Here is a 23,326-nt window from a genome sequence, read left to right as displayed (position 1 = left end):
GTGTGTGGGACCCGTACCCCAGTGAGAGTCAGTGTGTTTGGGACCCGTACCCCAGTGAGAGTCAGTTTGTGTGGAATCCGTACCCCAGTGAGAGTCAGTGTGTGTGGGACCCGTACCCCAGTGAGAGTCAGTGTGGGTGGAACCCATACCCCAGTGAGAGTCAGTGTGTGTGGGCACCGTACCCCAGTGAGAGTCAGTGTGGGTGGAACCCATACCCCAGCGAGAGTCAGTGTGTGTGGGACCCGTACCCCAGTGAGAGTCAGTTTGTGTGGAATCCGTACCCCAGTGAGAGTCAGTGTGTGTGGGACCCGTACCCCAGTGAGAGTCAGTGTGTGTGGGCACCGTACCCCAGTGAGAGTCAGTGTGTGCGGAACCCGTACCCCAGTGAGAGTCAGTGTGTGCGACCCGTACCCCAGTGAGAGTCAGTGTGTGTGGGACCCGTACCCCAGTGAGAGTCAGTGTGTGTGTGACCCGTACCCCAGTGAGAGTCAGTGTGTGTGGGACCCGTACCTCAGTGAGAGTCAGTGTGTGTGGGACCCGTACCCCAGTGAGAGTCAGTGTGTGCGACCCGTACCCCAGTGAGAGTCGGTGTGTGTGGGACCCGTACCCCAGTGAGAGTCAGTGTGTGTGTGACCCGTAACCCAGTGAGAGTCAGTTTGTGTGGAATCCGTACCCCAGTGAGAGTCAGTGTGTGTGGGACCCGTACCCCAGTGAGAGTCAGTGTGTGTGGGACCCATACCCCAGTGAGAGTCAGTGTGTGTGGGATCCGTACCCCAGTGAGAGTCAGTGTGTGTGGGACCCGTACCCCAGTGAGAGTCAGTGTGTGTGGGACCCATACCCCAGTGAGAGTCAGTGTGTGTGGGACCCGTACCCCAGTGAGAGTCAGTGTGTGTGGGACCCATACCCCAGTGAGAGTCAGTGTGTGTGGAACCCGTACCTCAGTGAGAGTCAGCGTGTGTGGGACCCATACCCCAGTGAGAGTCAGTGTGTGTGGAACCCGTACCTCAGTGAGAGTCAGTGTGTGTGGAACCCGTACCTCAGTGAGAGTCAGTGTGTGTGGAACCCGTACCCCAGTGAGAGTCAGTGTGTGTGGGACCCGTACCCCAGTGAGAGTCAGTGTGTTTGGGACCCGTACCCCAGTGAGAGTCAGTGTGTGTGGGACCAGTACCCCAGTGAGAGTCAGTGTGTGTGGGCACCGTACCCCAGTGAGAGTCAGTGTGTGTGGGACCCGTACCCCAGTGAGAGTCAGTGTGTGTGGGATCCGTACCCCAGTGAGAGTCAGTGTGTGTGGGACCAGTACCCCAGTGAGAGTCAGTGTGTGTGGGACCCGTACCCCAGTGAGAGTCAGTGTGTGTGGGATCCGTACCCCAGTGAGAGTCAGTGTGTGTGGGACCTGTACCCCAGTGAGAGTCAGTGTGTGTGGGACCCGTACCCCAGTGAGAGTCAGTGTGTGTGGGATCCGTACCCCAGTGAGAGTCAGTGTGTGTGGGACCTGTACCCCAGTGAGAGTCAGTGTGTGTGGGACCCGTACCCCAGTGAGAGTCAGTGTGTGTGGGATCCGTACCCCAGTGAGAGTCAGTGTGTGTGGGACCTGTACCCCAGTGAGAGTCAGTGTGTGTGGGACCCGTACCCCAGTGAGAGTCAGTGTGTGTGGGACCCATACCCCAGTGAGAGTCAGTGTGTGTGGAACCCGTACCTCAGTGAGAGTCAATGCCTGATGCAGACAAAACAATAAACATGGATAACCGCAAAGGAGGTGTTTCCCTGGTTGCTGAGAAGAGGGATTCCGCTGCCCAATCTGAAAGTTGGCAGTGTACCCTTTGATAATGAGCATTCTGTCTTGAGGAATGTCACGGAATGGTCTGTTAGAAAGTGCCTGATGGTGATTCTGTTCCAGGCCCATCTCTATTTCCTGTAAGATTTATGATGTGAAGGCGTTGGAGTAGTTGTTGTTATTCTGCACTGATACCTTTCTCTTTACCGCAGGTCAACTCTGAAGCAGGACTGGGATGTGACGGGACGGTGATTCTAACCGGCTGCAGCTGGTGATGATGGCAAGCAGCTTGGTGGAGCCTGGGGTGGCTCCTTCCTCCACTCCCCCTCACTGCCAGGAGGAACCAAAACATCAGCCCTCTGAAGATTGGCAGGAGGATGGGAAGGAATCCTCTGCCATTGTTGTGGATACCAATCCCTGTGACAACCCAGGGGATGGTGACTCCAGCTCTGACTACGTAAACAATACTTCTGAGGAAGAGGAAGATTACGATGAAGGTCTGCCTGAGGAGGAGGAAGGAGTGACTTATTATATTAGATACTGTCCTGAGGAAGACAGTTATCTGGAAGACATAGGGTGCATCGGAGAGGACTACAGAACTCAGGATATGTCTGCAGGAGCAGCTGATGACTGTCAGGAAGCTGTAGAAGAGGCCTGGGCAGAATCTAATGGGCATTCCCAACCGATGACTGAAGAGTGTGAAGACCATGGTTGTGACGGGGATGGTCAGCTTGAGCAATCGGACAGTACTGTAGCTCATGCTGAAATGAGCAGTGAAGGGATTGGCAGCAGTGAAGGAACTCCCCGGGAGTATTCCCCCTCCAAGCACATCGCTCAGTCCCCTCAGGCATCCTGGCACCAATGCAGCAAATTTGAAGTGGACGCAGAGGATGCAGAGGAGGACATTGATCAGATCGTAGCTGAGATCAAAATGAGTATGAGTGTGAGCAGTTTGAACAGTGTTGGAGAGCAGAATCTGGAGGAGGCGGTGAAGGGGAAGTTAGACAGAAAGCAGGCCGGCTGTCACGCGAGAGGGGAGGGCCGACCCCGACTCTGCCAGGCATCAGCCAGCGACGGGAAAAGTGGCGAGACTCCCTTCACTGAAAAGCCTGGGCTGAGTAACTCTGAGGAACGCAAGCAATGGAACTCTGGGCAGGTACACATCACCACAACCAACACTTCCTCATCAACTAAAAATCATTTCTCCCCTTCCTCTCCTGAATGTTCTGGTTTATTCTGGAATTCCTCAGCAGCTGCCCCTTGCCCTTTACGTCCCAGTATCTCTCCCAATATGAACAGATGGTGTTGGCAGGCTATTCAACTGTGGAAGGTGGGATCCTACACTTTACTCCATGTCCCCACTCACTGCAGGGAACGTTGAATAGAGATCAGGAGCAGAAATCTTGGCCGCTGAATTTCTCAGACTCTGTTAAGGCAGCAGGAATGAGGAATGGATTGCGGATTGCTGGGTTCTCTGAATCAGTTTGTGTTGTGGGACTCCGAGGTCAGGGCATAACCAAGCTGGAAACCAAATTTATCCTGTCCGTGATGACCCAATTCCCCCAGTGATGTATTTAAATGAACAAGTGAACTTTTTTGTGTCTCTTTATAATTATTATGGCAGATATAAAATGATGTAAGTTCTTTAATATATTGAGATGGAGCACGTACAGAGAGAGTGAACAGTTTAACAAATCGGTGGTACTAATAGTTTTTTGAAATGAGGATAGGTATTTAATATATCTGTAACATTAAAAAAATCTAGAACATAATTAATATTTTAAACACTCATCCCATATTCTGTAACGTTTTGAGTGGAAGTAAATACGACTGGGTTGCCCTCTGATTCCAGATATTTAAAGGGATATAATGTGACGCTCCCTCTGTAACTGTCTCGCCGGGTCCAGGTGAATGTGTTCAAATCCTCGGTCAATTGCTGTTATTTCAATCACTGTTCCCTCCCGTATCAGCAGTGAACAGCGTTCCCATGTTTCACTCTTCCCATTCAGGTCAAATGGCTGCTTCCAGAGGGTCTCTATGCAGCGTTTGGAAAGTATGAAATTAAATGAAAATGAAAATCGCTTATTGTCACAAGTAGGTTTTAATGAAGTTACTGTGAAAAGCCCCTAGTCGCCACATTCCGGCGCCTGTTCTGGGAGCCTGGTACGGGATTTAAACCGTGCTGTTGGCCTGCCTTGGTCTGCTTTCAAAGCCAGCTATTTAGCCCTGTGCTAAACCAGCCCCTGTTTGGCTAATGTTTGGATAAAAAGACAGACAGATACATAGATATTATTGCTAGGTGTTGACTGAGAAGGGAGAACGCAGACTGATGGAAGGTCATATCGGGAGGAGGGGGATAAATGGAAGTTGTAAAGAGTTTTTTTGTTGCTCACAGGAAACCCCTGACATCGAGCAGTCGCGGAAACAGCAGCGCTCCGACCTCAACGGCCCGGTTAACAATAACTATCTTTCTGAGGTAAGTTCAGCTCCTTTACTGTGATCGTTATCCTTTAATGAAATATTCGTGGCTCAGTGGGAGAATTAGGCAGGTACTGAGCAGGCAGCCCAGGAAGGCCTGTTAGAGGTTTACCGTGTCGACAGAGTCAGCGGGAATCTGTTGGGGGAGGACTGGAGCTGCGATCGGAATGACCACAGAGAGGCAGGACTTGTGCTCTTGGTCGCTGTTCAGTGACTCCAAATGGAATGTGCATCAATGACAGGTGTGGCTGCAGTTGTATAAGGTTTTAAATATCCTTGAGACACACGTCACCTTCATTAACACGGGAAGATTGACAACCTGGCTAGTCAGCCTCAGGTGTCCAGTGTCTGCACTCGAGGGAGAGTCAGTGCAGGTACCGGCCAGTCAGTGCAGGTACCGGTCGGTCAGTGCAGGTACCGGTCGGTCAGTGCAGGTACCGGTCGGTCAGTGCAGGTACCGGCCGGTCAGTGCAGGTACCGGTCGGTCAGCGCAGGTACCGGTCGGTCAGTGCAGGTACCGGCCGGTCAGTGCAGGTACCGGTCGGTCAGTGCAGGTACCGGCCGGTCAGTGCAGGTACCGGTCGGTCAGCGCAGGTACCGGTCGGTCAGCGCAGGTACTGGTCAGAGTGGGTACCGGTCAGAGTGGGTACCGGTCAGCGCGGGTACCGGTCAGCGCGGGTACCGGTCAGCGCGGGTACTGGTCAGCGCGGGTACTGGTCAGCGCGGGTACCGGTCAGCGCGGGTACCGGTCAGCGCGGGTACCGGTCAGCGTGGGTACCGGTCAGTGCGGGTACCGGTCATTGTGGGTACTGGTCAGTGCGGGTACCGGTCAGCGTGGGTACTGGTCAGCGCGGGTACCGGTCATCGTGGGTACCGGTCAGTGCGGGTACCGGTCAGTGTGTGGGTACTGGTGTGATATGGTGGGACAGACAGCTGCTAACATCTGGTTAGTTAGTGCGGTGCTGTGGGACGGACAGCTGCTAATATCTGGTTAGTTAGTGCGGTGCTGTGGGACAGGCAGCTGCTAACATCTGGTTAGTACAGTGCTGTGGGACAGGCAGCTGCTAACATCTGGTTAGTTAGTGCGGTGCTGTGGGACAGACAACTGCTAACATCTGGTTAGTTAGTGCGGTGCTGTGGGACAGACAGCTGCTAATATCTGGTTAGTTAGTGTGGTGCTGTGGGACAGACAGCTGCTAACTTCTGGTTAGTTAGCGTGGTGCTGTGGGACAGACAGCTGCTAACATCTGGTTAGTTAGTGTGATACTGTGGGACAGACAGCTGCTAACATCTGGTTAGTTAGTGCGGTGCTGTGGGACAGACAGCTGCTAACATCTGGTTAGTTAGTGCGGTGCTGTATGACAGGCAGCTGCTAACATCTGGTTAGTTAGTGCGGTGCTGTGGGACAGACAGCTGCTAACATCTGGTTAGTTAGTGCGGTGCTGTATGACAGGCAGCTGCTAACATCTGGTTAGTTAGTGCGGTGCTGAGGGATAGACAGCTGCTAACATCTGGTTAGTTAGTGTCAGACAGGACAGCTGCTAACATCTGGTTAGTTAGTGTGATACTGTGGGACAGACAGCTGTTAACATCTGGTTAGTTAGTGCGGTGCTGTGGGACAGACAGCTGCTAACATCTGGTTAGTTAGTGTGGGAAAGGACAGCTGCTAATATCTGGTTAGTTAGTGCGGTGCTGTGGGACCGACAGCTGCTAACATCTGGTTAGTTAGTGCGGTGCTGTGGGACAGGCAGCTGCTAACATCTGGTTAGTTAGTGCGGTGCTGTGGGATAGACAGCTGCTAACATCTGGTTAGTTAGTGCGGTGCTGTGGGACAGACAGCTGCTAATATCTGGTTAGTTAGTGCGGTGCTGTGGGACAGGCAGCTGCTAACATCTGGTTAGTTAGTGCGGTGCTATGGGACAGACAGCTGCTAATATCTGGTTAGTTAGTGCGGTGCTGTGGGACAGACAGCTGCTAACATCTGGTTAGTTAGTGTCAGACAGGACAGCTGCTAACATCTGGTTAGTTAGTGTGGGACAGACAACTGCTAACATCTGGTTAGTTAGTGTGATACTGTGGGACAGACAGCTGTTAACATCTGGTTAGTTAGTGCGGTGCTGTGGGACAGACAGCTGCTAACATCTGGTTAGTTAGTGTGGGAAAGGACAGCTGCTAATATCTGGTTAGTTAGTGCGGTGCTGTGGGACAGACAGCTGCTAACACCTTGTTAGTTAGTGTGGGACAGGACAGCTGCTAACATCTGGTTAGTTAGTGTGGGACAGGACAGCTGCTAACATCTGGTTAGTTAGTGTGGGACAGACAGCTGGTAACATCTGGTTAGTTCATGTGGGACAGGACAGCTGCTAATATCTGGTTAGTTAGTGTGGGACAGGACAGCTGCTAACATCTGGTTTCTCTTTCAGCAAACAAAGAAACCATCAACCTTTCCCAACTTTGTGGATGGTGAGTGCTTCGCGATATCGCCAGATAGAAATGGCTCGTCAAACAGAAGCTGGCTGGAATGGGAAACCTAAGGGGTCATTCAGTGTAACAAACGCTTCTCAATATCACAACACACATCAGCAAGAGGCTGCCATAATTAAATAGAAACAAAATACTGGAGAAAGGGAAATCTGAAATAAAAAACAGAAAATGCTGGATAAACTCAGCAGGTCTGACAGCATCTGTGGAGAGGGGACCAGAGTTAATGTTCCGAGTCCATATAACTCTTCTCCAGAACCCTCTGTAGGTATAGAACCTGCCCCCCATGACCCCCAACATTGAGCATGTAAAGGAGGACGGCTACAATGATCGATTTAAACGGGTGATTGACGCTCAGTGATTGACTCTCCGTGACGGAAGCCCGGTGATTTTGAAGTAATGATAAACAGCTGTTACAGGATAGACTTGTCACTAACTATCCTTGAATAAATGGCAAGTCATTCTTCCAAAGTTAGTAAAGAAGACAGCAAACCGGAAAAAGGAAGTGACTTGGACTTTTAAAAAGTAATTTGTTACAACCTTTTGGAGTAAATGCATTGCTATTCACTTCAGGAGCGAACATTTCCCAGAGCGAACATTTCCCAGAGCGAACACTTCCCAGAGCGAACATTTCCCAGAGCGAACATTTCCCAGAGCGAACATTTCCCAGAGCGAACATTTCCCAGAGCGAACATTTCCCAGAGCGAACATTTCCCAGAGCGAACATTTCCCAGAGCGAACATTTCCCAGAGCGAACATTTCCCAGAGCGAACACTTCCCAGAGCGAACACTTCCCAGAGCGAACACTTCCCAGAGCGAACACTTCCCAGAGCGAACATTTCCCAGAGCGAACACTTCCCAGAGCGAACACTTCCCAGAGCGAACACTTCCCAGAGCGAACACTTCCCAGAGCGAACACTTCCCAGAGCGAACATTTCCCAGAGCGAACACTTCCCAGAGCGAACACTTCCCAGAGCGAACATTTCCCAGATCGAACACTTCCCAGAGCGAACACTTCCCAGAGCGAACACTTCCCAGAGCGAACACTTCCCAGAGCGAACACTTCCCAGAGCGAACACTTCCCAGAGAGAGCACTTCCCAGAGAGAGCACTTCCCAGAGCGAGCATTTCCCAGAGCGAGCATTTCCCAGAGCGAGCATTTCCCAGAGCGAGCATTTCCCAGAGCGAGCATTTCCCAGAGCGAGCATTTCCCAGAGCGAGCATTTCCCAGAGCGAGAATTTCCCAGAGCGAGAATTTCCCAGAGCGAGAATTTCCCAGAGCGAGAATTTCCCAGAGCGAGAATTTCCCAGAGCGAGCATTTCCCAGAGCGAGCATTTCCCAGAGCGAGCATTTCCCAGAGCGAGCATTTCCCAGAGCGAGCATTTCCCAGAGCGAGCATTTCCCAGAGCGAGCATTTCCCAGAGCGAGCATTTCCCAGAGCGAGCATTTCCCAGAGCGAGCATTTCCCAGAGCGAGCATTTCCCAGAGCGAGCATTTCCCAGAGCGAGCATTTCCCAGAGCGAGCATGCCCCAGAGCGAGCATGCCCCAGAGCGAGCATGCCCCAGAGCGAGCATGCCCCAGAGCGAGCATGCCCCAGAGCGAGCATGCCCCAGAGCGAGCATGCCCCAGAGCGAGCATGCCCCAGAGCGAGCATGCCCCAGAGCGAGCATGCCCCAGAGCGAGCTTGCCCCAGAGCGAGCTTGCCCCAGAGCGAGCTTGCCCCAGAGCGAGCTTGCCCCAGAGCGAGCTTGCCCCAGAGCGAGCATGCCCCAGAGCGAGCATGCCCCAGAGCGAGCATGCCCCAGAGCGAGCATGCCCCAGAGCGAGCATGCCCCAGAGCGAGCATGCCCCAGAGCGAGCATGCCCCAGAGCGAGCATGCCCCAGAGCGAGCATGCCCCAGAGCGAGCATGCCCCAGAGCGAGCATGCCCCAGAGCGAGCATGCCCCAGAGCGAGCATGCCCCAGAGCGAGCATGCCCCAGAGCGAGCATGCCCCAGAGCGAGCATGCCCCAGAGCGAGCATTTCCCAGAGCGAGCATTTCCCAGAGCGAGCATTTCCCAGAGCGAGCATTTCCCAGAGCGAACACTTCCCAGAGCGAACACTTCCCAGAGCGAACACTTCCCAGAGCGAACACTTCCCAGAGCGAACACTTCCCAGAGCGAACATTTCCCAGAGCGAACACTTCCCAGAGCGAACACTTCCCAGAGCGAACACTTCCCAGAGCGAACACTTCCCAGAGCGAACACTTTCCAGAGCGAACACTTTCCAGAGCGAACACTTTCCAGAGCGAACACTTCCCAGAGCGAACACTTCCCAGAGCGAACACTTTCCAGAGCGAACACTTTCCAGAGCGAACACTTTCCAGAGCGAACACTTTCCAGAGCGAACACTTTCCAGAGCGAACACTTTCCAGAGCGAACACTTTCCAGAGCGAACACTTCCCAGAGCGAACACTTCCCAGAGCGAACACTTCCCAGAGCGAACACTTCCCAGAGCGAACACTTCCCAGAGCGAACACTTCCCAGAGCGAACACTTCCCAGAGCGAACACTTCCCAGAGAGAACACTTCCCAGAGAGAACACTTCCCAGAGAGAACACTTCCCAGAGAGAACACTTCCCAGAGCGAGCATGCCCCAGAGCGAGCATGCCCCAGAGCGAGCATGCCCCAGAGCGAGCATGCCCCAGAGCGAGCATGCCCCAGAGCGAGCATGCCCCAGAGCGAGCATGCCCCAGAGCGAGCATTTCCCAGAGCGAGCATTTCCCAGAGCGAGCATGCCCCAGAGCGAGCATGCCCCAGAGCGAGCATGCCCCAGAGCGAGCATGCCCCAGAGCGAGCATGCCCCAGAGCGAGCATGCCCCAGAGCGAGCATGCCCCAGAGCGAGCATGCCCCAGAGCGAGCATGTCCCAGAGCGAGCATGCCCCAGAGCGAGCATGCCCCAGAGCGAGCATGCCCCAGAGCGAGCATGCCCCAGAGCGAGCATGCCCCAGAGCGAGCATTTCCCAGAGCGAGCATTTCCCAGAGCGAGCATTTCCCAGAGCGAGCATTTCCCAGAGCGAGCATGCCCCAGAGCGAGCATTTCCCAGAGCGAGCATTTCCCAGAGCGAGCATGCCCCAGAGCGAGCATGCCCCAGAGCGAGCATGCCCCAGAGCGAGCATGCCCCAGAGCGAGCATGCCCCAGAGCGAGCATGCCCCAGAGCGAGCATGCCCCAGAGCGAGCATGTCCCAGAGCGAGCATGCCCCAGAGCGAGCATGCCCCAGAGCGAGCATGCCCCAGAGCGAGCATGCCCCAGAGCGAGCATTTCCCAGAGCGAGCATTTCCCAGAGCGAGCATTTCCCAGAGCGAGCATTTCCCAGAGCGAGCATGCCCCAGAGCGAGCATGCCCCAGAGCGAGCATGCCCCAGAGCGAGCATGCCCCAGAGCGAGCATGCCCCCGAGCGAGCATGCCCCCGAGCGAACATGCCCCAGAGCGAGCATGCCCCAGAGCGAGCATGCCCCAGAGCGAGCATGCCCCAGAGCGAGCATGCCCCAGAGCGAGCATTTCCCAGAGCGAGCATTTCCCAGAGCGAACTGTTTAATATTTTCACTTGACTTTGTGTCTGCCTGTAATTGATATTTTGCTACCCATGTTAGACCCCATAGGGATTTCTTCACCTTTGATGCTGTGTTGCTTTTGGTTAAGTTCCAGGTCCCTGTGAGCCAGAGGACCTGATTGACGGGATCATTTTTGCAGCCAATTACCTGGGCTCCACGCAGTTATTATCTGAGCGGAACCCCTCCAAAAATATCCGGATGATGCAAGCCCAGGAAGCTGTGGGTCGCATCAAGGTACCTTGTTTAATTCAGCTTGTTTCACTGCCGATCAAACTCTGCCATTCTACAGATGTAGTTATGACCTGATGTATTGTTAAAATAGCAAAGGGTTGCCCAAAGATGCTGTGTTCATCGCTAATGCTTACTTGTCTCATTGAGAGGAGACCAAGGAATTATAGACCAGTTCATCCAACATCTTTTGTTGGGTAATAATTGGACTCTGTTGGTAATGATAGAGTAACTGAATATTGTAAAATATTTCAGCTGATTAGATAACTAACATGGACACATACAGCACAGGTAATCCCTCACCAATCTGACTGAATTCTTTGAACAAGTGATTCTGGGACTGAACAGGGCATTGTCCATGGATATTACTAATAAGGACTTTAAAGGAGGCAATTGATGATGCCCCTCAGAGTTTGATAAAGTTGAAGTTGGGACTAGTGGTATCCTGCAAGCTATGTGTTGGGGGCTCAGCTACGCACTGTTATTTGTAACGACTTGGATGATGGGGCGGAAAGCTGATGATGCAACGCTAGAGGACACTGTTTAGAAGGATGAGGGGGGATCTTATTGAAACTTACAAGATATTGCGAGGCCTGGATAGAGTGGACCTGGAGAGGATGTTTCCACTTGTAGGAGAGACTAGAAGCAGAGGACACCATCTCAGACTAAAGGGACAATCCTTCAAAACAGAGATGAGGAGGAATTTCTTCAGCCAGAGGGTGGTGAATCTGTGGAACGCTTTGCCGCAGAGGCTGTGGAGGCCAATTCACGGAGTGCCTTTAAGACAGAGAACGATAGGTTCTTGATCAATACGGGGATCAGGGGTTATGGGGAGAAGACAGGAGAATGGGGATGAGAAAAATATCAGCCATGATTGAATGGCGGAGCAGACTCGATGGGCCGAGTGGCCTAATTCTGCTCCTATGTCTTAGGGTCTTTACAAATGTTGAAAAACTAGAAAAGGTGGAGGAGCAAACAGTCTTGGGGGTTCCAGGTCCCAAGATCATTCAATTGTGATGAACTGATAGCCAAGAAGGATAATAGAATGCTGGCCTTTATTTCTAAAGGACTGGAAGAGGGTAGATGTCACCCTTCATTTGTACAAAGTCCTGATTAGACCAAACCTAGAGGCAGAGCAGTTCTGGGCAGCATACCTGAAAAATGATTGGCTTGTGCGGGAGAATATGTTAATTTACCAGAATGATAACTTTGACTCCTGGGATTAAATTATGAAGATTAGTTAAACCAGGATAGTATTGTCGATTTTCAGAAGTTTAAAGGGTGATTTGAGCAAAGTTTTCAAGATATTGAGGGGAATAATAGGGTAGACGGAGAGAAACTATTTCTGCTGGTTGGGGCGCGAGAACAAGGGGACACAGCCTAAAAACTAGGCCCAGACCTTTGAGGAGTGAAGATAAAAGTCCATAAGAAATGGGAGCAGAAGGAGGCCATTCAGCCCTTCGAGCCGCTCCTCCATTCAATACGATCATGGCTGATCTAACACTCACTAAATCCATTTTCCTCCTGGCTCATCTCCGTAACCCATAATTCCCCAACATATTACAAACCTATTCATCTCGACCGTGAAAATGTTCAAGGATTCGACCTCCACAGCTTCCCGGGAAAAACATCCCAAAGATTCACCGCTCTTTGAGAGAAAACATTCTTCTTCAAATGAGACCGTGCTGCACCATCAACCGGGATGGGGAAGTATTGAGGCCAATCGCTCTGGGTCAGGATGAAACGGTCATGTTGTGTGTGCACAGTGTGACGGTGAGGAGATACGATGACAGTGCACGCAGGGCTGTGTCATTACAACCCCTTCCCTCCCCCTCCCCCCCCTCCCATCACTGTCCCTCCTCCCACCCCACACCCCAAAACCCCACCACCGCCATGGGGTACATGCTGCGTGTCAGTATCTATTGCGCCATCTCCAGTGACTAACGTTTTCTCATTTTACTGTCCTTCAGAGGGTGCAGAAAACATCAAAGAGCAAGAAGAAAGGGGTAAGTAACCAGCCTCCAGGAGACTGCCCCGGGATCATTATTTCACGGAATCCCTACAGTGCAGCAGGAGGCCATTCGGCCCATCGAGTCTGTAGGCCCCTTATCCCAGTAACCTCACCTAACCTTTTGGACACTAAGGGCAATTTAGCACGGCCAATCCACCTAACCTGCACGTCTTTGGACTGTGGGAGGAAACCGGAGCACCCGGAGGAAACCCACGCAGACACGGGGAGGACGTGCAGACTCCACACAGTCACCCGAGGCTGGAAGTGAACCCGGGTCCCTGGCGCTGTGAGGCAGCAGTGCTAAGCACTGTGCCACCGTGACGCCCCCATGGTTTTAAACCATTTTGTTTGCTTTAATGGGACATGGTTTAATTGAGTGTTGCATTATACAAAATGGATGCCGAACTCAACAGCGATGTTTAGCTGGCGAGTGAATCACTGTCAGACGCAGATTCCCACGTCTGCTTTCGCACCGACCCTGTCAACATCTTTCTTTCAGGTTTCCGATGGAGATTCTCAGCCAATGACCGAAGTCGATCTGTTCATCTCCACCCAGAGGATTAAAGTTCTGAATGCGGATTCGCAGGTAACAGTTGTGTTTGCGATACTCGGGGACCCGCCCCAGTGGATGTGGGGGAGGGAGAGGGGGAGAGGAAGTGGGCAGGCTGACGAGACGATTATGGAACACTCCAGGATTCTGAGCGAAATATTGAAGCAGTCAAGCTGCTCGCTGCCAGTTCCACTTTGCTGGTTAAAATAATAATCTTTATTAGTATCACAAGTAGGCTGGCATTAACACTGCAATGAAGTTATTGTGAAAAGCCCCTAGTCGCCACATTCCGGCGCCTGTTCGGGTACACAGAGGGAAAATTCAGAATATCCAATTCATCTAACAAGCACTTCTTTGGACTGTGGGAGGAAACCGGAGCACCCGGAGGAAACCCACACAGACACGGGGAGAACGTGCAGACTCCGCACAGACAGTGACCCAAGCCGGAATCGAACCTGGGACCCTGGCGCTGTGAAGCAACAGTGCTAACCACTGTGCTACCGTGCTGCCCATTAGCAGTGAAGGAGATTCAGTATATTCATTGTAAAGTCGCAAATGGCTGTACCTGAGGTTCTCCATAAAATCAATGGATGGAGTGAGACGGGAGGGGGAGAAAGCCTTGCTCCCAGGTATAGGCAATGTGCAGGGAGACCTGGGTAACAGGAATAGCAGCCTGGTGAATAAAGAGTTAACAAGCAAAACACGTCCCTGTGGCATCCAGGCCTCGGGGTGCTCTGAACAGCCAATGAAGTATTTTGAGGTGGGTCATGGTGTAACAAGAAGCACCAAGGAATATCTCCCAAACAGCATTGTGAAAAACCCTGAGAATCTGTTTTAGGGGTTATCTGAGGGATAGATATTGGTTCAGGAAACAAGGAAAACTCTTCATTCTAAAATGGGATTTTGTAAATCTACATTGGAGAGCAGAGAGGGGCTCAATATATAATGTCTCAACATCACCTCCGACAGTGTGATGCTCCCTCACTACCCCCCCCTCAAACAGTGCAGCACTCCCTCAGTACTGACCCTCTGACAGTGCAGCGCTCCCTCAGTACTGACCCTCTGACAGTGCAGCACTCCCTCACTACCCCCCCTCAAACAGTGCAGCACTCCCTCAGTACTGACCTTCTGACAGTGCGGCACTCCCTCAGCACTGACCCTCTGACAGTGCAGCACTCCCTCAGTACTGACCCTCTGACAGTGCAGCACTCCCTCAGTACTGACCCTCTGACAGTGCAGCGCTCCCTCAGTACTGACCCTCTGACAGTGCAGCACTCCCTCACTACCCCCCCTCAAACAGTGCAGCACTCCCTCAGTACTGACCTTCTGACAGTGCGGCACTCCCTCAGCACTGACCCTCTGACAGTGCAGCACTCCCTCAGTACTGACCCTCTGACAGTGCAGCACTCCCTCAGTACTGACCCTCTGACAGTGCAGCACTCCCTCAGTACTGACGCTCTGACAGTGCAGCACTCCCTCAGTACTGACCCTCTGACAGTGCAGCACTCCCTCAGTACTGACCCTCTGACAGTGCGGCACTCCCTCAGTACTGACCCTCTGACAGTGTGGCGCTCCCTCAGTACTGACCCTCTGACAGTGCAGCACTCCCTCAGTACTGACGCTCTGACAGTGCGGCGCTCCCTCAGTACTGACCCTCTGACAGTGCTGCACTCCCTCAGTACTGACGCTCTGACAGTGCGGCGCTCCCTCAGTACTGACCCTCTGACAGTGCTGCACTCCCTCAGTACTGACGCTCTGACAGTGCGGCGCTCCCTCAGTACTGACCCTCTGACAGTGCTGCACTCCCTCAGTACTGACCCTCTGACAGTGTGGCGCTCCCTCAGTACTGACCCTCTGACAGTGCAGCACTCCCTCACTACCCCCCCTCAAACAGTGCAGCACTCCCTCAGTACTGACCTTCTGACAGTGCGGCACTCCCTCAGCACTGACCCTCTGACAGTGCAGCACTCCCTCAGTACTGACCCTCTGACAGTGCAGCACTCCCTCAGTACTGACCCTCTGACAGTGCAGCGCTCCCTCAGTACTGACCCTCTGACAGTGCAGCACTCCCTCACTACCCCCCCTCAAACAGTGCAGCACTCCCTCAGTACTGACCTTCTGACAGTGCGGCACTCCCTCAGTACTGACCTTCTGACAGTGCGGCACTCCCTCAGCACTGACCCTCTGACAGTGCAGCACTCCCTCAGTACTGACCCTCTGACAGTGCAGCACTCCCTCAGTACTGACCCTCTGACAGTGCAGCACTCCCTCAGTACTGACGCTCTGACAGTGCAGCACTCCCTCAGTACTGACCCTCTGACAGTGCAGCACTCCCTCAGTACTGACCCTCTGACAGTGCGGCACTCCCTCAGTACTGACCCTCTGACAGTGTGGCGCTCCCTCAGTACTGACCCTCTGACAGTGCAGCACTCCCTCAGTACTGACGCTCTGACAGTGCGGCGCTCCCTCAGTACTGACCCTCTGACAGTGCTGCACTCCCTCAGTACTGACCCTCTGACAGCCTAGCGTTCCGCCAGTGCTGAACCTCCAACTATGCGGGCCCCCTTGATCCTGACTCTCTCTGTGACACAGCCTCGCTAATGCCTGCAGATTTTGCTCCAACCTCTCAATTGGGGCTGAAACGCATTTTGAACTCTTGGAGGAAGTTGTTACCCACTGAGACATGGCTGAAATTTCAGCTGCTGTCAACGTAAAGCATCATAAGAGCGACTCTGATCCTGAGCCAGAACCCAACATTTGCTCGGATATTGGATAGGAGGTCCAATACTTTTTAAAAATTTGTAAAACTGTGAGGGAAGTCTCCAGAAGTGATTTCACACAGATATAGTGATATGGTATATTAAAACAAACTTTATTAAACTACCTTAACATCACAGAAATATAGTTACAGTTAGCAGTTAAATAATGTTTAACAATAAAAAAGTACACTTTAACTTCTAACTGTTACTTTCTTTATCACCAATCAAGCAAAACCCATCACAGGTCAAAAAACACTTTTAAATAGAGTTAGCAAACACAGGGGGCGGGATTCTCCACTCCCACGCTGAAGTGGCCGCGCCGTCGTGAACGCCGTTGAGGTTCACGACGGAGCGGCCCCGGTCCCGACCGATTCAGGCCCTGACAATGGGCCAGTATCGGGGCCGCGTCATCTACACGCGCCAGGCCTTGTCGCCTGCGTAAAAGCGGCGCCGCATAGATGACGCGGCTGCCGCTGCATAACGGACGTCATCCGCGCATGCGGGGGTTGCCGTCCCCTCTAAGTCCGCCCCGCAAGAAGATGGGGGACGGATCTTGCGGGGCCGCGGAAGGAAGGAGGTCCCCCTTCAGAGAGGACGACCCGACGATCTGTGGGCACTGATCACGGGCCACCCCACATTCCAGGTGAAGCCCGGTGCAGGAACCCCCCTCGCCCCCCCACAGGCCACCCCCCCAGCATTCACGCACCGCCCACGACTGCAGCGACCAGGTTTGGACGGCGCCAGGGGGAACCCGCCGTTTTAGCCTGGCCGCTCGGCCCATCCGGGCCTGAGAATAGCGGGGGTGCCGGAGAATCGCCATTTTCGGTGTCTCCGGCGATTCTCCGGCCTGCGGCCCGCGAAACTCCACCGGGCCGTTCCCGCCGCTTGGGAGAATCGTGGGAGGGTGTTGGACCGGCGTCCCCGGAAATTTTGGCGGCCCAGGCGATTCTCCCAACCGGCGTGGGAGTGGAGAATCGCGCCCCAGGATTCCTTCCCAATCTTTGGATAGACAGATCTTTTGAGAGGCTGCTTTAATGGAGTGAGATCTTACCAGACTAACGCTATTTCTCTGACAGCCTTCTGCAGAGGTTGCTGTTCAGGTCACAGCCAAAATTAAAAATAGGTCAAAACTGACTGCCTGCTACAGCCCTGGCTCCTCCCATTGATTACATAATCCCCTTTTCTACACCCTAAGAAATCCCTTGAAATATCACAAAATCACATGAAGCCTCTCCTTGTAAACATAAACAAGGTTTGAAAGAAGGATGATCCCACTTTTACAACATCTTAATTACACCGTCTGCAGCCATGAAGTCTCTATTTCTTTTAAACCAGGATATTTTTAAAATTACTGCAGCTGATACAAATACACCTTAACCCAGGCTTTTGAAACATTACTGTACCAGATACATATGATATATATATCAATTCCATACATTCGCCATAAAGGAATGAGCGTCAATTCCTCTGCTGATACTGTTTCCAGATCTGCAGCTTGAGGGGTTCTCATATCTGCAATTCCGTTAATTAACGGCTGTGGGTTCCATCAGCAGCTGCTAATCCTGATGTTTCTCCTATCCCAGGAGCCAATGATGGACCATGCCCTGCGCACAATATCCTACATCGCGGACATTGGCAACATTGTTGTTCTGATGGCCCGGCGGCGAGTGCCACGGGCAGCTTCCCAGGATTGTATCGAGAGCACGCCCGGGAGCCTGGAGACCAAGAAACAATACAAGATGGTCTGTCATGTCTTTGAGTCTGAGGATGTGAGTATGAGGTGCTTCCCCTGTCCTGTCTCCTCCTCATCTGCCTCTTGCTTGGTTCCAGCTCCTCAGGCAATGCAGTCAACAGCCTCAGCAGAAATATTTTGTGTCGCTAGTCTGTCCCCCACTGGGAACTTGGGCTTCCCCCAGGTGGATAGTGCTGGGCACCTGGGATCTGATTAATGTACAGAGCCTGAACAGGCCTTACTGAAGCCTGTGGACAGCAGATGAGGGCTCAGGGAGACAGCCTGTTCCTTACCAGTGGGGCAAGTCCAGGTTTGGTAATCGAGAATTTCATGCTGCTCTTGAGTATTGAACATTTTATTAATTGTTAAGTGAATGAGGACCAGGGATCGATGCTGTCTGTGACCCAGTGCTGTACCAGACAAGCACTCATTAATGAGCCAGGCAGTGAGGTTTGAACCATTCATTGTCTTGATGTTTTCAATAATCTGTCTTGTACCCGTACAGGCACAGCTGATAGCTCAGTCTATTGGACAGGCATTTAGTGTTGCCTACCAAGAGTTTCTGCGAGCCAATGGGATTAACCCTGAGGATCTGAGTCAGAAGGAATACAGTGACATCATCAATACACAGGAAATGTACAATGATGACCTCGTCCATTTCTCCAACTCTGCCAATTGTAAAGAGGTGAATTACTCAGCGCCCGGTGTATGTTTCCCCCATTCCCTTCCCCACCCCACCCCTCCACGGTGCACATTCCCTTCCTCCCTCCCTCTCCCAGTACACCCCCACCTCACATACACACTCCAAAGGGATCAAATATATGGCAGCTAAATTTGCCAATGTCACCAACTTGGGTAGGAAAGTAAGATGTGGAGAGGACGTAAAGAGTCTGCAAAGGTATCGATAAGTTACGTGAGTGGGAAAAGAATTGTCAGATGAAGTATACAGTGAAGACAGAAACAAAATATTTATCCATTTTATCCACCATTTCCTTGTTAAATATGATTAACTCCCCATTCTGACTCTAGAGGACCAACCCTCACTTTCCTGACTCTTCTCCTTTTTAAATACCTGTAGAAACTCGTGCTATCCGTTTTTACATTTCTGGCTAACTTCCACTCATACTCTATTTTCTTTATCCTGATTAAGCTTTTAGTTGTTCTCTATTCTTTAAATTCTCACCTGCCACTCATCTATGTGCAGTTATATCCTTTTCCTTTGGTATTTTTCTCTCTGGCCCTGCCTGTCATTCTCTGACCCTCATTTCCCATATTACTATTTTCCTCTCTTACCTAGTCTCTACTCTTTGTTACGCAGCATCTTTCCACATCTGGCCCCAGTATCCTGTTCTGCGTACACTCCCCTCCCTCTTCCCCTGCGAACATTCCCCCTCCCACCTGTCCAGTATGCAGTCCCTCAAACAACTGTCCTGCATGTGTTCCCCCTCCCTCTGGTACTGCTCCAGGTCCCCCTCCCTCCTCCCCTCCACAGAGTCATTCTCTCCTCCCCTCCAAACGGTCCCCTCCCTCCTCCCCTCCAAATGTTCCCCCTCTCTCCTCCCCTCCAAACGGTCTCCCTCCCTCCTCCCCTCCAAATGTTCCCCCTCTCTCCTCCCCTCCAAACGGTCTCCCTCCCTCCTCCCCTCCAAACAGTCCCCCTCCCTCCTCCCCTCCAAGCGGTCCCCCTCCCTCCTCCCCTCCAAACGGTCCCCCTCTCTCCTCCCCTCCAAACGGTCTCCCTCCCTCCTCCCCTCCAAACGGTCTCCCTCCCTCCTCCCCTCCAAACAGTCCCCCTCCCTCCTCCCCTCCAAACGGTCCCCCTCCCTCCTCCCCTCCAAACGGTCCCCCTCCCTCCTCCCCTCCAAACGGTCCCCCTCCCTCGTCTCATGTGCACCTGCTCCCTCCATCCTACACCCTGCCCCGTGCACTGTTTTTCACCCCCAGGTAGACACTCCTCCACTCTTCCCCTCCTCCAGTGGGTACAAACTAGACCCCCTGGGATTTTATGCCCCCTCCCTACCCCCTCCTGGGTACATTGTCCTTCAGGTTGATGCTGCTAATATGTGATTGTGGGGGATGATTGGGGTTTTCTGTCGCTGGTACTTTACTCAGTAATCTTGGGGCTTGTTGTCTTCTCTCACTGTTTCCATAGCTACACGTTGAGAAACTAAAAGGGGAGATATTTGGGGTTGTGATTGTGGAGTCGGGATGGGGCTCAATCCTGCCCACTGTCATCCTAGCAAACATGATGAATACAGGTCCGGCTGCTCGCTCAGGAAAGCTCAGCATTGGAGACCAGATAATGTCCATTAACGGCACCAGCCTAGTCGGCCTCCCACTCACCACATGCCAAGGAATCATTAAGGTAATGCCGGGTACGATGGTTGTACTGTAACCTTGTCAGAGAGCTCGATTTAAAGCCAAGACAAGAGAGGATAGAGGAGAGTTGATGTTGCCCCCTGACCTCCTCCCAGTGCAGGAGTATCAAGCTGTGAGTTTGGTGAGTTCAGTGAAGAGAACTATAAATTAAGAAAAATAACTATTTAATTAAGAGAATAAAGATGGTCGGGTGGGTAATGTATCATGGCTGCAGCATGTGGATGCTCCTGGATGTCACTGTGACCCTCGGGGAGGGTCCAGAAGACAGTCACACCCCTTAAATTAGTGTCACCTTTGGCTTCAGTTTTCTCACCATAGAGAAGGACTTGGCGGATGGTGAGTCTGGGGAAGGGGGTGTAGATAGTCTGGGTCACATTAAGATCAAGAAAGGAGGTGTTGTTGGGTGTCTTGAAATAATTAAGGCAGATAAGTCCCCAGGGCCTGATGGGATCTACCCCAGAATACTGAGGGAGGAAATTGCTGGGGTCTTGACAGAAATCTTTGTATCCTCATTGGCTACAGGTGAGGTCCCAGAGGACTGGGAGTAGCCAATGTTGTTCTTTTTGTTTAAGAAGGCTAGCAAGGATAATCCAGGAAATGACAGGCCGGGTGAGCCTTACGTCAATGGTAGGAAAATTATTGGAGATGATTCTTCAAGACAAGATTTATTCCCATTTGGAAGTAAGTGGACGTATTAGTAAGAGGCAGCACGGTTTTGTGAAGGGGAGGTCGTGTCTCACTAACTTGATAGAGTTTTTCGAGGAGGTCACAAAAATGATTGTTGCAGGTGGATGTTGTCTCCATGGACTTCAGTAAGGCCATTAACAAGGTCCCTCATGGCAGACAGGTACAGAAGGTGAAGTCACACGGGATCAGGGGTGAGCTGGCAAGGTGGATACAGAACTGGCTAGGTCATAGAAGACAGAGGGTAGCCGTGGAAGGATGCTTTTCTAATTGGAGGGCTGTGACTAGTGGTGTTCCACAGGGATCAGTGCTGGGACCTTTGCTGTTTGCAGTATATATAAATTATTTGGAGGAGAATGTAACTGGTCTGATTAGTAAGTTTGCAGACGACACAAAGGTTGGTGGAATTGCGGATAGCGATGAAGACTGTCAGAGGATACAGCAGGATTTAGATTGTCTGGAGACTTGGGCGGAGAGATGGCAGATGGAGTTTAATCCGGACAAATGTGAGGTAATGCATTTTGGAAGGTGGTGGTGGAAGCAGGAATGATCGTGACGTTTAAGGGTCGTCTTGACAAATACATGAATAGGATGGGAATAGAGGGTAACGGATCATAAGACATAGGAGCAGAATTAGGCCATTCGGCCCTTCGAGGTTTTAGGTTAGAAGGGCAGCATGGTTGGTGCAGGTTTGGAGAGCCAAAGGCCTGTTCTTGTGCTGTACTTCTCTTTGTTCTTTGATTTGGTGAGTGGAGTGTGTGACTGTGAGACGGGCAGGTAAAGGGGTTGGGAAGGTGGAAGTGTCAGAGCCTCAGCCCTTGCAACTGAGTGACAAGTTTGCGGCTCTTACAGCTTGTATGGACAAGAGTGAGGGCTACCGTGTGGAGGAGCAGCCTGACCTTGGTACAGAGTGATGTTCAGATAGAGGGAGATAGTAGGAATAAAGTGGTAGTAAGGGACAATATAGTCAGGGGCATAGACATTGTTCTACTATCTGCTTAGGGCTGGTCGGGAAATTGCCACGTGAGGATTCAGTTGTCATGGTCTGTATAGGAACCAAAACAGAGATAGAATTGAGAAGGAGCTTCTGCATCGGCAACATGTGGAGCGAGGCATTAAATTAAAAAGCCGAACCTCAAGATAATCATCTCTGGATTATTACCTGAATCATGTGCTAATTGGCATTGGGTAAATAAAATTAGATGAATGAATGTGTTGTTGAAAGGGAGAAGTGAGTTTTGGTTGATGGGGAATTGGCAGCAGGACTGGGGAAAGTGGGGGGGGGGGGGGGGGGGGGGGGGGCGGCTGTATCGTTGTGGCGGATTTCACCTGAATTGTGCTGGGGAGGGTGGCAGTTTTCTGGTGAGTTACATAACAAGGGAAGTAGAGAGGGTTTTAAACTAACTGGAGGGGGAACGCATCATGTCGGGGAAAAGTAAGTAAATAAAGTGAAATGAGAGGCAAATGGATGAGGCAGCGGTGAAGCTGATAATCACAGAGACACAGGAAGGGACAGCGACTGACATCCAGTTTGAATGTCATGGAATTCAGTCCGAGACTCTGGTCTTAAATCGAAACAAAGGCACTGCGTCGATTTGAGGGGCAGTTTGTCTACGTTAGATTGGGAAACTACATGAAAAGATACGGCCTAGGACAGGTGATAATTAAAAAATTAATGCTTAGTTTACAACAAAAATATATTCCTTTAATGTACAAAACCCAGCAAGGAAAGTGTTCCAACTGTGGAACAAATTAAATCCAAGGTCGCGTTTAATCAATGGAGAGGTGCGTAAAGCTACCAAAATACAGTGACTAGTGCGGTACCGCAAGAATCAGCACTTGAAACACAGTTATTCACAATCCATATCATTGATTAGGATGTGACGGTTAGGAACATAGGAATTAGGAACAGAAGTCGGCAATTCGGCCCCTCGAGACTGCTCCGTCATTCAATCCGATCATAGCTGATCTCTTCCTGGTCTCAAATCCACCTCCCCACCTGTTCCCCATATCCCTTTAACCCGTTTTTAAAAATCAGAAATATATCTATCTCCTTCTTGAAGCCAGTTAATGACTCAGATTCCTCACATTATGGGGCAACGAGTTGGGGGGCATGGTAGCACAGTGGTTAGCACAGTTGCTCCACAACTCCAGGGTCCCAGGTTTGATTCCCGGCTTGGGTCACTGTCTGCACGTTCTCCCCTTGTGTGCATGGGTTTTCTCCGGGTGCTACAGTCTACAGTCCAAAGATGTGCAGGTTAGGTGGATTGACCGTGATAATAATAATAATAATTGCTTATTGTCACAAGTAGGCTTCAATGAAGTCACTGTGAAAAGCCCTTAGTGTCCAAAAATGTTGGGTGGGTGACTGGGTTACGGGGATGGGGTGGAGGAAGAGCCGGTGAAGACTCAATGAGCTGAATAGCCTCCTTCTGCACTGTAAATTCTATGATTCTATGAGTTCCACAAATTCACCACCCTCTGCGAGAAGTAGTTTCCCCTCATCTCAGTTCTAAATCTACTGCCTCTCAACTTATATCTGTGACCTCTCGTTCTAGATTGCCCCACAAGGGGGAACATTTGGTGTATGTTTACTTTATCAGTCCCTTTGAGTATTTCATAAACCTCGATCAGATTCCCTCTCTAAACTCCAG

The 23,326-nt window shown here is 51.6% G+C and overlaps 1 protein-coding gene across 5 annotated transcripts in view; it reads left to right on the top strand.

The window, feature by feature from the left end:
* The window catches only part of apba2b (amyloid beta (A4) precursor protein-binding, family A, member 2b), a 91,054-nt gene that overhangs the window by 47,303 nt on the left and 20,425 nt on the right, over window positions 1-23,326 (top strand). For 2 of the 5 annotated variants that reach the window (XM_072492629.1, XM_072492630.1), the window contains exons 2-10: window positions 1,987-2,930; window positions 4,170-4,250; window positions 6,676-6,715; window positions 10,418-10,563; window positions 12,528-12,563; window positions 13,068-13,154; window positions 17,461-17,646; window positions 18,115-18,294; window positions 19,762-19,974. In XM_072492629.1, coding sequence (XP_072348730.1) covers window positions 2,049-2,930; window positions 4,170-4,250; window positions 6,676-6,715; window positions 10,418-10,563; window positions 12,528-12,563; window positions 13,068-13,154; window positions 17,461-17,646; window positions 18,115-18,294; window positions 19,762-19,974 — 1,851 coding nt within the window. In that variant the 5' untranslated portion in view covers window positions 1,987-2,048. The remainder of the gene's footprint in view (window positions 1-1,986; window positions 2,931-4,169; window positions 4,251-6,675; window positions 6,716-10,417; window positions 10,564-12,527; window positions 12,564-13,067; window positions 13,155-17,460; window positions 17,647-18,114; window positions 18,295-19,761; window positions 19,975-23,326) is intronic. The other 3 variants (XM_072492631.1, XM_072492632.1, XM_072492633.1) reach the window with 3 other exon arrangements.

The sequence above is a fragment of the Scyliorhinus torazame genome, chromosome 30 (assembly GCF_047496885.1).
Source record: "Scyliorhinus torazame isolate Kashiwa2021f chromosome 30, sScyTor2.1, whole genome shotgun sequence".
NCBI lineage: Eukaryota > Metazoa > Chordata > Chondrichthyes > Carcharhiniformes > Scyliorhinidae > Scyliorhinus > Scyliorhinus torazame.
This window is presented reverse-complemented; position numbering and strand designations above follow the sequence as displayed.